The 13,149-nt window shown below is 55.4% G+C and overlaps 1 protein-coding gene across 6 annotated transcripts in view; it reads left to right on the top strand.

Moving 5' to 3' along the window:
* LOC108934628 (zinc finger homeobox protein 3-like) overlaps window positions 1-13,149 on the top strand; it is a 137,030-nt gene that overhangs the window by 109,476 nt on the left and 14,405 nt on the right. For all 6 annotated transcript variants that reach the window (XM_029256170.1, XM_018752577.2, XM_029256169.1 and 3 more), the window contains 3 exons: window positions 2,360-2,467; window positions 11,929-12,065; window positions 12,460-12,660. In XM_029256170.1, coding sequence (XP_029112003.1) covers window positions 2,360-2,467; window positions 11,929-12,065; window positions 12,460-12,660 — 446 coding nt within the window. The remainder of the gene's footprint in view (window positions 1-2,359; window positions 2,468-11,928; window positions 12,066-12,459; window positions 12,661-13,149) is intronic.

The raw sequence follows: 13,149 nt of genomic DNA, 5'->3' as shown, positions 1-13,149 counted from the left end.
TAGCTGGTATTAAGAAGAGTTGAAAATGTGGACATTTCCATTTTCACTTCTCTTGCGCTCGATGCCCCACGGCGTCGGTGCCGATCGATGACTCTCGGTGTAGTTTCTGTAACTCGTAAGCAACAGGTATTAAAGTGAGCAAAAAAACTCAAGGATTTTTACACTGCGCACAAGGTAGTTGGAAAGGAATGGACAGATATGACACATACATGTATCAGGCTCTCTGCGTATGGTACAGTACGCTGGATGTGTACACCTTCTGTGTGATGTGTAGGATTGTTTCAGCCATCTAGTCATTATTGAGCACCGCTTGCCCAATGCAGGGTTCATGTGGTCTGGAGCCTATCCCCAAAGCACAGAGTGTGAAGCAGGGTACACTCTGTATGGTACGCCGGTCCCTTGCAGAGCAAACACACTCAGTCTCACACACACACACCGTGGCTGAAACGGCTCGTGGCGAACCGGAGCCCAACCCGGCGGCGCAAAGCTGGAGGGGGAGGGGACACGCCCAGGACAGGATGCCAGTCCATCGCAAGGCACCCCAAGCAGGACTCGAACCCCAGACCCACCAGAGATCAGGACTCAGCCAGACGCGCCGTGCCACCGCACCCCCTTCACACACACGCAAGGCAATTTAGAGTCACCGACTCACCCGAAACACATTTCTTTTCACTATGGGAGGAAACCAGAGCACCTGGAGGAAACCCACGTGAGCACAGCAGGGACCCGCAAACTCTGCATAAACCGAGCCGAACCCGAACCCAGGTCCCAGGAGATATGAGGCGCCAGCGCTTAATTACTGTGCTACTTCATACGTGCAGAGCATTAACAGGGATTTGACCGCGTTTTGAGCGCTCTCCGAGGCCCGTGTTCCTCCAGCGATGTCGCATCCTCCCTCCGACCACCTTCGCTGCGCGGAATTGACCGGAGGGAAAATATCCGAGCAGGATATTTTTTTGTTGTTGCTGTCGCGTTGTCGATACATCGATGCGGTGATGGATAGAGACCGAAGTGTGGAAGCATTTTCAGAAGAACATTTAAGTACATTTGCTGGGAATTAGCTGAGTTGTGTAATAAGTGATCGGCTGTTATTGACTGGCGGCTCAGTTTGCTGTTGGCCAATCAATGTCGGCGTGCTCCGGCCGCGCTGTTTTTTAAACAAACTTTAGGCGGGGGGACGTGGGCGTGGGGGGTCACGGCCTCCGAATAAACAAGATTGATGCTCCTTTTCCTTTTTTTCCACGACTTTTTTCCCGGTGTGTTACTTACCGATGACATTATTCATTATCCGTTGTTTGGATTTCATGGCTTTTAAATGGCCTGGCATGTCCACCAGAGGCTTTTAACATGAGCCAGGAGAGAGCAGGGGCTGCGCGGGCCTCTGCGGAAGAATGAGTTGAGCGTGTGAAATATTTATGATTTTTTTTTTTTATTTTTTGTTTTTTTTTGCATTACCTGTGCGGATGTGTCGTACGGGACGGGAGCGGGGAAGGCGGCCGCAGATGAGCATGTCTGTCTGTGTCGTGGCTGTGCGTTAATGAAGGGAGACGGCTTTGGATTTGGGACGCGGTTAAGAGATGACGTTGAATTGGATGCGGCGGAACAAATGCCGTTCTATTTTTATTATTAAGAGCTCTTCTTTGCGATCGTTTTAATTTCACCCCGAAACACCGAGCGCGCTGAGAGTTACCGCCGGATCCGGTTAAGGTGAAACTTTTGCCATCTGCGTCCGTGTGGTTTCGCTCCGTTTCGCCGCTTGCTTTGCCCTCCTTTCCCCACCGCGTGCGTTATTATAAGGTACCGCGAGCGTTTAACATCAGCTCAGTGTGTCGGCCCCGTTTGTTTTCCGTCGGCCTCCCTCTCACACCAAGGCCACCATTACAACCGCGCTTGTCCTTTGTGTTCTCGCAGTTGGCACCGGTAGTCCCAGCGTTGCCCTCATTGTTCCTCCAGGCCTTGTCTCGACTTAACTTTTTCTTAACCTACTAATTTTAATGGCCGTGTTCATTTATTTTCTCCAGGGTGCATGCGATTCACGGGGAAGGAATTCCAGATGTATTCCGGAACGTGTAAACAGGCTTTGCGATAATCGATGCTTTTCCCGACGGATTCCTTCAATCAGAAGAAATTATTAACGGCATTTGTGGAGACGGAATAGGGAGGGGTGAGAGACAGAGAGAAATACCGTGTCCCTTTGTCTCTCAACCTTGTAGCTGGGTGTCAGCAGAGAGAGAGAGAGCGAGAGAGAGAGAGAGAGAGAGAGAGAGAGGGAAAAAAAACTGCCACCGTCCCTTTAAGAGCATCCACCAATTCTGATGGAGTGGCGATTTACATGTCCCCTCTTCTCCTCCCCCTGCAGGAGAAGTGAGTGAGGATGTGGAGGCTGCCAGTGAGACAGCTACAGATCAGGAGGACCAAACCAAAGAGCCAGAGAGTGGGGGGGACAAGGAGCCCACCAAAGGGACAGGTAAGAGCCATCATTTTCGGTGGCTACGCTCCGCGGGAGGGGTGCGAATCTTCAGGCCGGACCCTTGTCTAGAGGGGACTGGCGGTGGCAAATGACAGGGGTCTCCTGCTTTAGGTTCCTGATGAGGACATGGAGGTCATTTGTCTGCCAACTGATCAATGGTGAGAACATCACCAGGAGATGACGACAAATTTTTCCTGTAGTGCCTGAAGGATGCGGTTTTTGTTTTTATGCCATGTAATGGTCGCTTGCTGAGACCAAAGGTTGGGCACTTGCTCAGATGCGGACCACTGTTTGGGTGCTTGATCGGACGTGGACCGCAGGTTGGACACTTTCTGAGACGTGGACTGCTGTTTAGATGGCATTGCCCCAGCTGAAGGCCCCGTACCGCTGCTGGCCATGTGGTTTGCCTTTGAGCGTCTTCTGTACGCACGGTCCTTCCTCTGAGCATGAGGTCAACCGCAACACATCTCAGAGGAATTTTTATGCGCAGGAATATTTCCTTTTGCAGAAATATGAGGGCAGCTGCACGTCTGGGAATGCGCCGCCGCGGGGGGGGGGCACCCGTGGCCCATGGTGCGCAGTTGCCCGAGTGACGTCGGCACCGTGGGTGGTGGCCCCGCGCGTCGGGGTTTACCGCTGATGGAAGGGATGTCTTCAGGATAGCGAAGGGGTTGGGTCTCCTCGAGGGAGTCCTTAAAAGCCTCCTACCCCCTGGACACGCCCCTCAGCCACAGGTCCCGTCCGGGCCGGTGGGGACGCGTCCTGCGTTGGCGCTGCCGGGCTTAGTTCGCGCACCACTTTAATGGCGCTTGCTGTTCACATATTTTTTCTCGGTAATTCCCTTCACTACCGTACCAGCAATACCGGTACGGTATTGTTAACACGGAGAGCCTCAGAAACGCAGACAAAAATGCAAGTTGCATAATGTACTGGACAGTAAGCTTTGGAACCAGTGTTGAATTAGGCCAAGTGTTTACCACGTCTGTACACCAAAATGATCCCTCCAAGAGGTAAGGACCATTTTGCGTACGTTAAAGTGTGTGCTCTGTATTATTTTAACACACACACTGGCTGAAACCGCCTGTTCCGAGCGGGGTTGCGGCGAACCGGAGCCCGGTCCGGCAACGCGGGGCGTGAGGCCGGAGGGGGAGGGGACGCACCCAGGACGGGACGCCAGTCCATCGCAAGGCACCCCAAGCGGGACTCGAACCCCAGACCCACCGGAGAGCAGGACCCGGCCAAGGCCACTGCGCCAGTGCACCCCCTTGTTATTTTTAATCTATTCATTTAGGTGACGTTTTCCCAAAAGCAGCATAGAACGCCGGGTTCGTACTTTAAGATCTCTACAGCTCTCTACTGATGTACCAGTTTATACATCTGGGTAATTTTTACTCTATCAGTTCAGGGCTCCTTGTTCAAGGAAACTAGTGCAGGAGTTGAATTTGAGCTGAACCCGTGTCCTTTCAGTGACTCTGACCACTACGCCACCTGCCGCCCTAGGGGTATTTGTTCACTTTTTGGTTTTGCAGTAAGTACATTGCTAAATTTGGCGTGATTGTTGCGCATGGAGTTATAGTGATGAATCCATCGCGAAGAGCAGGAAGCGGACGTTTGTGGCGCAGCGGTACGGTACCGCAAGGGATACGCTGCACACACACCTTCAATCAGGATCACGCGCATCCTGTAGGGGAGCAGGTGCCCTCCCTCCACCGGGTATGTCGTAACGCAGGTGTGAGCGTGCGTGTGTGTGTGTGTGTGTGTGTGTGTGTGTGTGTGTGTGTGTGTACGTGCTGTTGTCGATCGCCCTCATATCCAGGAGGAGCCGATGGACGCAACGGGACGGCACGCAGTAAGGTGAGCGGCCGCGCACGAGTCGAGGTCCCGGGCTACGCGAGGGCTCCGTCAAGTTACCGCCGTTCTTAGGAAAGTAAAGTTCCCGTGAACTTCGGAAACAAAGTCCCGAAGCAGCTCTTTCGTTGCGTAACTCTGCCGAAGTTGGCCAGAGCCGTGCGCGTTCTGGGGAGAAGGAGCCCGTCCCTTTGACGGAGGAAACGGTAACGCTCGTGCCTGCCTAAAAGTTGCAAAAAGTCTATCTTAACATATCAGAATAAAGCACTTTAAAGAGCATTAAACTGAGCGGCGATTAATAATTCACCGTCACCTGCGGTGCGCGGGAAGACGGCCGCGGCGACGGCGAAATTCCTCCTGTTTGAAAGACACAGTTTAGCGCGGAGGGGGCCCCGTTTCAGAGCTAATCTCTAAATGAGCGTGTTTCGCCGTTTCCACCCGGGGAAGAGCTGCAGGTGTAGGAAACGCACACAGGTTCCCTTCCCAGCTGCTTATTAAGAGCCGGTACTCGAGAGCAGAGCCCGTTTGCGGCGGAGGCGGCGCGTCGGGGCCCTCGGGGGCCACCAGGGTCCGTGGAGGAGCCTGGGAGCCAGGAGCAGTGGAACTCGGAAGCGTCCAGGAACGGGCGCGCTCGAGGGGGTGTGACTTTAACGGAAAGTTCTTAACACACGCTAGGTGGCGTGTTGGTTAGCGGTTGCGTTGACAAGGTGCTGGGTTCGAATCCCACCTCCCGCTCTAGGACCCCTGGAGAAAAATAACCCAGCTGCACGCACGGGTGAATAACGGTATCTTGGCGTACAAAGCTAACGTCGCAACTAGTCCTGGAGAAAAGCGTCAACGAAATGAAGGAATGAGTAGAGATACATGAGCAATAGCACCAGGGAGAGCGGTAGGTTGGGGCAGCGATGTGCGTTTCAGTCTTTGCAGGAGCTCAAACGCACGCCGCTGGACCTTGTTGCTTAGGATAAACTGCCAAGCTGAGATATGGTGACATATGGTGTGTGTGTGTGTGTGTGTGTGTGTGTGTGTGTGTGTACAGTGTGTCCATCCTCGCAGGGACCTGCTTTAGTAGTCGCGACCAAAGCTCCGTGAGGAAACGGCGATGGCGGCGTGCCTTATTTAACCGATAAATAACCCGATGACGGCGACTGCCGTTCAGCCACCTGCCTTACTAATGAAACCGGGGGATCTTTCTGTTGGTGTGCGTGAAATATTTATACCCTTCTCGCCCAGAGCTTTGGCAGAGGCCTCGCCCACAGCGCGCCGGACACCCTGCGTGGCACCGATGCCGAAATGGGGCCCAGCATTAATACGGAAAGAGAAGGGATGGGGCGTCAACAGACTGTTAATGTACTGTCGGGGTGGGAGGGAGCGCTGTGCACGATTTCTAATGCTTAACGTAAATGTTTGGAGATGGTTATATCGAGACTGGGAATGCACACGCACACATCGTCTGTCCCATACGGGGTCACGGGGAACCGGAGCCTACCCGGCAACGCAGGGCGTAAGGCCGGAGGGGGAGGGGACACACCCAGGATGGGACGCCAGTCCGTCGCAAGGCACCCCAAGCGGGACTCGAACTCCAGACCCACCGGAGAGCAGGACCCGGCCCGACCCACTGTGCCACCGCGCCCCCCCGTCTCTTTGAAAAATAATAGTAGAAATAACATTAGAGGACCTGTGGTTCGTGCGGCGAAGGTGGCCTTGTCCCAGTGGCTAAGCCATGAGGCCCGAGAGGCAGAAGCGCAAGGGAAAGGAGCGCCCCCTGCATGTGGTGGAGTTCTGTAACACAAAAGTACACCTGCATCTGCAGTGTGTGTGTGTGTGTGTGTGTGCGGGAACACAGTTGTGCACTCTGGGCTGCTCCGATATAACAGGTTCAGTGAAAAGAGGTGCCGTGCATCTGGGAAGCGCTGCTTAGTCTAATCATCTTCTACGGCAAAATCCCCTTTTTCGGCTGCTGCTTCGCAAAGCCTCTTGTAAGGTGCACTCTTAATACCGTGTAACACACAGGACCGCCGGCGTCTTTAGCCTCCTCCATCGCAGCTAGCTTCCTGAGAATTAATCCGCACGTGCGCCGTCCTCGCTCCCGCTCCCCGCGCCGCCGCTCCGGCCGACCCCTCGTCCGTCCCCTCGCCCCACGGGATGCCGGCAACGCCCCGTTTCCCGGCGCTTCCCCTTCGAACGCTCGAACCGCTCCGATCCAGGCCCGACGCCCACGCGGGCCCATCGCCGCGGACGTTTGCAACAGACAATTATGCATTTAAATGCGGGTTGAGTGTCATCAAGTGGAGTTGGTAGATAAATGTTTATACATTCATATCATGTCCTCATGCAATATGAGCTCTTGACATTTCTCGAATTATATTTCCCTTTGTCTTTGAAAGTAGCGTGCGGCAAATTGTCCTTGCACGCTCCTCCGTTCCTTCGCCGCGTCGCCTAATGAGCTTCCACCCTCGCACGTGTCCTCTTAAGGTGAACGCGCCTTATTTTTCTCGCGCGCCGCAGTCCGAAGACCGACGTTGTAACCTGCTAATTAATATCTCGTTTAATTTCTTCATCCGAGGCTCGTCTTTGTGCGGGTTACGCCTGGTAGGGCCGCGCGCCGGATCCCCCGTGCCGCCGGGCAGCTGTGTCGTTAATGAGCGCGGGCCCGCACGCCAAGGATACGCCAGGATGATGAACTGGGGCGCGGAGCGGGGCCGGCGCGAGTCCTTCGCTGCGATTCTCTTTATTTAAAATTAATTGATGCAAAGTAATTACCTGAGACGTATAAGGCGCGATGGAATATAAGGGAACGTCGCCGTGGGCGCCGGGTTAGAAAAGACGGGCGGGATGTTCCGTTGTTGTCGGCCTGCCGCACGTGGTCGAGGGAGCGACCCCGCGCTCCGCGGGGAAGAACTTCCGGCCGCAGCTGCGATCGCGTGCCTCTTAGAGACGCTCCGTTCGGGAGACCGGACTGGAGGAACGTCCCCGCCGTGCGGGTGGAGGCAGAGCAGCGGAAGGCGGTGAGATCGCGGCTCGTGACCCGGGGGGACGGTGGGTCTGTCCCGCGTCACGGGGACAGTGTGGCTTTGCGCTACAGCACCGCAGGAAATGTGTGTGCCCCCCCCCCCCCCAGTTTCTTTGTTTCTTTGTTTTGTTTCTTCCCCACCAGCCTCATTCACGGCCCCGGCTTAGTTCAGTCTCCCAGGATATCGCTTTTCCAAGGGCACCGCGCTAATGCGTCCGTGGCAGCTGCCATTGCATTCCTGGAAGACTTCAGTGGCGTGAAGATCTGTTGTGTTCGTTTAAAGTGTGTCGGTCAGTTGCTCGAGTTGCAGCGCCCCCCCCCCCCCAACCTTGACTGCGCAACGAGCGGCTCATCACCCCCTAGGGGCTTTGCGATCGGCCCCGCTCCCTCCCCTCTCTTGCGCACGAGGCTCATGGGCTCAGTAATGCGCCCCTGCTGCAGTAGGTGAGGAAAGGTGCCAAAGTCCAATTCGCTTACGGGACTCGATAGCTCTGGCGCCCCCCGTTTACGGAAAGGGGCCATGAATTAATAATCACCTAATTGACTCTTAAGATTTTTTTTTTTTCTGCTCTGCGAGATGAAAGTTCACTCTCTGGCCTGTCAGAACACATTAGCTCCGACTGACAGGGCTGCTTTTAAAGAGCACTCGGGGCTGCGGTCCCTCACCTGTGATCCCGGGGGGGGGGGGGGGCACTTGTCATCAGTCAGGTGTCCCGAGCTTTTGAGGAAGGCAGGACGGCTGAAGAACCGGTGCGGTCCTGGTGGTCTGTTCTGGTCATCGACCGTCTCGCTATGATGGACGACTGGGGATGCTCCCAAACAGATCGTCGGCCGGGTCATTTTATGCAAAATATTAAATATGAAATTACTTGTCGGGGTCAAGTGTGCCATTTCCTTGCAGCTCAAAGTGATGAGTAAGAGGTTTCTGCGTGATTCGTTCAATGGGCTTCTCGGAGGACGACGGGCCGCGCTGTTCCCAGACCAGATGGGGGGTCCTTCGCACTCCCTCTCCGCTCTGGACATGCTTTGTGTAATCAGACCAGTAATTCGGCGATAACGTTCCCATCCTCCCGCGGCTCTTCTTTCTCTTTACCGCCGTCGCTGCGGTTCCGGCACGTTCCCTGCCTGGTTGCGTGGCGGTGTTTTTCCAGACGACAGGGCAGCGAGCCTTTCGTCACGGGGGCTTGCAGGAGAAGCTCTTTCAGTTTGAAAAGAAGGACCGTGAGCAGATTCCCGGCGTCCCAGCGGAGCGTGACGCAAGCCAGCCCAGCCTCTACGGTTCCCACAGTTCCCGCAGCAGGTGGGGTAGTGCCTAGAGGTGCCACCTTGACTTGAAAGAGCCAGGTTGAAAAACCATTCCAGCTGTAGTGCCCTTGATCAAGGTACTTACCCTGAATTGCTCCAGTAAAAAAATTACCCAGCTGTTTAAATGGCTAAATCAAGTGCCGTACGCAGCTTTGGGAAAAAGCATCAACTAAATGTATAAGTAACCTATAGCAACCTCTGTCTCTTTCAGACTCCTGGCTGCTCTGATAAATCACATTTGATTAAATATAGTTTTGAGCTCTTTGGTCGGGCCCTTTATGTCAACCGTGTCATGTTCCAGGCATTTATTAACCACACACACTTTTCTGAACCGCTCGTCCCATTCAGGGTCGCGGGGAGCCAGAGCCTAACCCGGCGACTCAGGGCATAAGGCCGGAGCGGGAGGGGACACACCCAGGACAGGACCCCAGTCCATCGCAAGGCACCCCAAGTGGGACTCGAACCCCAGACCCACCAGAGAGCAGGACCCAGTTCAACCCACTGCGCCACCACGCCCCCTACATTTATTAACCATTATTTTAAAAGACTTAGAGTGTGAGATTTCTACGCTGGACTACTAACAAATAATTTACCTGTTTAAACAGTGGGGTAATCCTTATTGTATGAGTTCAAGGTAAGTACCTTGATCCCAGGGTACTCCTGTGGGATTCAAAACCCAACTTCTTGGAATGCAACGCATCGGCCATAACCACTATGCCACCTGCTGGCCCAGTGCCTGCTCTGCAGCAAGGGGTGGTCTGTGTATCTGAGACATGTTGCACACTGGAGTGTCAGTGAGCCGCTGTGGGTTCCCAGAAGCCCTTGAGGCTGTGCAGCGGTGCCACCTCGAAGAGGCGAGAGCAGCGGTAGGAGAAGGATGAGGAGGGGGCTGGCTGAGCTCGCGGGGCCGAGGGCGGGGCTGGTCAAGCGCTACAGTGGCTCTCGGGGTGCGGGGTGGAGGGGGCACCACCAAGGAGGGGGGAGGTTAATTCCCCCAAATGGGAGGTTCTTTTGTTTAACATTTCCTTTGTTTATTGGTGGATGTGTTTAATGGGATTGAGGCTGACCGGACCTAATAATCGCTGGCCGCCTGATCCCCGCGTCTCCAGGAGATCCAGCGGGCAGCGCTAACAAAATGAGATCCCCCGCTGCGTAATCAGCTCAGCTGTCCCGAGCCTGATTGGACCTGACATTTTAATGTCTGGACCCAGAGTGTGGTCAGCGCCGCTTATCGCACCCTTTCTCCCCCAGTCCGGCTCTCAATTTGCCCGAGCGGGACTGTACAAATCGGGCCAAATTTAACTCTTTATGACCTTGTTAGGGGCCTGCAAGACACCCTCTTAAGTCCCACATTAAATTCTTTCCAACAGAGGCCGAGAGTGCCTGTTCAACCCGCTGCCTCCGGATCCCGGATCCGTAATCGTTTAGCCCCTTTGCAAAGCCTGGCTGGGAAAAGTATTTCTGCCTGTAGGCTGTGAGGCCACTCTGCCTGGGGATGCCAGCAGCACCGGTGTCTACTCTTGGCTGTCTGAGTGGGGAACACTGGCTCCTGAGACCTCTCGGTCATGACTGGTCACTACGTGCCAGATGCTCTCTCTACGCCCCTCTGCGTGCAGCAATTCGGGTAAAGCGTGGCCTCCGCTGTCTCGTCCGCATAGTGTCGACCCCTCAGCGGAGCTGCTCTGCTGCCGTCGCGAGTTCACCACCCCCTACGGGACCCGTGAGAAAGGAGTCCGTCCTGGTTTCTGAGACCTCCCTCTTATTCTTCAGCACCTGCTGCTCTTTATGTGAAACAGCCCGGTTGTATAAGCTGTACTTTTACCACAGATCCTTGGATCATGGTAACGGTGAGGTACAACAGCGAAAAAGTCTCTGGAGGTGGAGAGGTGGGACGTGTGGAATGGGAGGCGGCGTTGAGAACGGATAGAGCTCTGTCACAAACTAGGGTCTGGAGTAAGATGCCCGGCCTAGAGACACACGGGGGGCGGGGGGGGGAAGGCTTCCCAGTGCAGAAAAATCCCAATTAAGTCAAGAGTTGCTTTGGCCCTCGCTTGCTGTGTCGGCACAAAGCACAGGGGATTTAGCCAACAGGGGTCAAGCTGTAGGTCAGCACTTCCACTGGGGTTTGAAGGGATTTTGGACTCCGGCACCTCCTTGGTCTGAGTGAACCTTGAGAATTACATTGTTTTCACCCAACATGCGTTTTCTTCTGCCTGACGGCAGCCGCTGAGCACTCCCCCTCCCGTCCGTTCCGAAAAATGTCACTGCTGGAAGTTCCGATCGAACGACTTCGGAGCTGCGCGAACAGGCACCTCGGGCCTTTCCGGAACCCGACGCCAGCGCTCCACCCAAGTCTGGGTTTTTCTTTCGGCAACGGGTTCCGGTCTCGGAACGTGGAAGGAACGCCTTACCCTGTCTGCGCTGTGTGGGGAGAAGTTGCCGGGATACCTTTTGTTAAGTGTGGTAATTGGTGAAATAGGCTGTAGCGAAAGCAAGGTTACAAATAAAGGAGGTGCGTGACCGTTGTTACAAGACCGATGGCGAAATGCAGTTTGCGATCGAGCCGGCCGGCAGGTCGGAAGCCAACGCGACGCTGCCCCGCCCCGGACGACGCCCGTGCTACGATATCCGGCCGGTCTCAGCTGCCCGGTCGCGGTGCAGGGGATGAACGCGCGTCCGTTCACAGGGCACCGACTCGCACCGTGCTTCCTTTCACCTCGCAGATGGTGCTGTTTCCCCACGAATCACGGCGATAGGAAAGAGCGGAGATGAAAGAAACGGAAAGTTGTTACCCCGGAAAGTCAATCTCGCGCTCAGTCGACTCGGCGAGTAAAGCAGCCGCCGACGAAAGTGATGCCGACTCCACAGACTGACGCCGATGTGTTTACCTTCACGTCGGATTTGATGCTCTGTAGATATTTGCCTCCTGTTAAGTTGAGCAAACCCTTCAGCGTGGCTGGTAACTCAGCCATCGCTTCAAACGAGGAGGGAGTGAGACCGAAAGCTGTTCAACGCAGTAAACTAATGTTTTGATTAGTTGTCTCTCCTGTTGTCTGATACCGCGGTGATCAGACTTTGGGAGAGACAGGCAGCATTTTCTCCTGTTTCAGATGGAAAGCAGCATGGGGTCGGGGGGGGGGGGGGAGCCTTACTCTTGAATGCAGGTTTCTGCTGCTGGAAGTGAAATTACAACCGAACGCTCGGAAACTCGCCCTTGCTGCTCGCCGGAGCGCTGCGGATCCATTCCGGGTCGCGAACTGACGCTGTGCTCCCTGACTCTGCCCCTCTGCAGCAGCATCCGGCCAGGTGGAGCGAGAGCGGACCGACTCCCCGCTGCCATCCAAACGCCCCCTGTCGAGATCAGGAGCCAGCGAGAGCTCCCTGTGCTCTAAGCGTCCCAGGACGGCAGAGAAGTGCTCTGGAGAACAGGTGAGAGGCGGCACCTTCGCATTGCGAGACCTGGAAATTACATTATGGAAATTCTCGCTCTCGCTTCGCTCCTGCACGGCCGGCGTTCTGCGCAAACAGTTTGAAATGCATTTAAGTAGCGAAGAGTTTTGAGGGAACGGCTTAAACGTCCAAACGACGCTTTTCCGCTTTGCGTCTTGCACCCGTTTCCGTCGTGACCATCGCTCTCGCTTTTCTTTGCGGCTCGATCGCTGATTACGCATGCAAACGGCGGGAAATCGACGTCGTATGTGAGAGCCCGGGGGGGGGGGGGGGGGCTGCCCGCGATCTGCCAAGGCCCCGAGGGCCACCGTCGCTCCGGATGCCCTCAGGTGCGCTGATGCTTGGGGTTCCCGCCCTGCCCCTTCCCACACAGGTGTACCAGTGCCCCTACTGCAAGTACAGCAGCGGCGACGTGAACCGCATGAGGATGCACGTGATGACGCAGCACTCGGTGCAGCCCATGTTCCGCTGCCCGCTCTGCCAGGACATGCTCAACAACAAGGTGCACCTGCAATTCCACCTGACGCACTTGCACAGCGTGGCGCCCGACTGCGTAGACAAGCTCATCGCCACGGTGAGTGTATATGTTTGTGTGTGTGTGTGTGTGTCTGTGTTTCCCAGCGCCGTGAAGTCGGTCGCTGCCGGCCATCCCCACTCACAGCCTCGTCTCTAGACTGTAGGGGCGCAGTTGAAGACATGCGTTGAATAGCCTGAGACGGACCGGAGGGGAACTTTCATTGGTTTCCCACTTCGCTGACCTGTGTTCGGCAGAAGCAGCTCTCGCGCTTGAGTCCGTCCTTTGGGCCCGCGCTGCCCCACATGCACACTTTGTGCCCCCCTAGAGCTCCCCTTGGTGCTGCCGTTTCAGTTTTCCTCGCCTCTATTTCGCACACGCACAATAAAAAGGGGGCGGGGGACGACCACGCGATACCTGGCGTAGGGATCTCAAAGCTGGCACCAGGATGCTGGGATAAACCTGGAGCCAGATGAAGAAGAAAGCACAGGACAGAGATGCCTGCAGAGCCCTTCCTGGCAGCACCCAGGAGGGGTGGAAGGCATTGAT

This window comes from Scleropages formosus, chromosome 11 (assembly GCF_900964775.1).
Source record: "Scleropages formosus chromosome 11, fSclFor1.1, whole genome shotgun sequence".
In the NCBI taxonomy this organism is placed as follows: Eukaryota; Metazoa; Chordata; class Actinopteri; order Osteoglossiformes; family Osteoglossidae; genus Scleropages; species Scleropages formosus.
The sequence above is the reverse complement of the archived record's forward strand: the minus strand, read 5'-3'. Positions and strand labels throughout refer to the sequence as shown.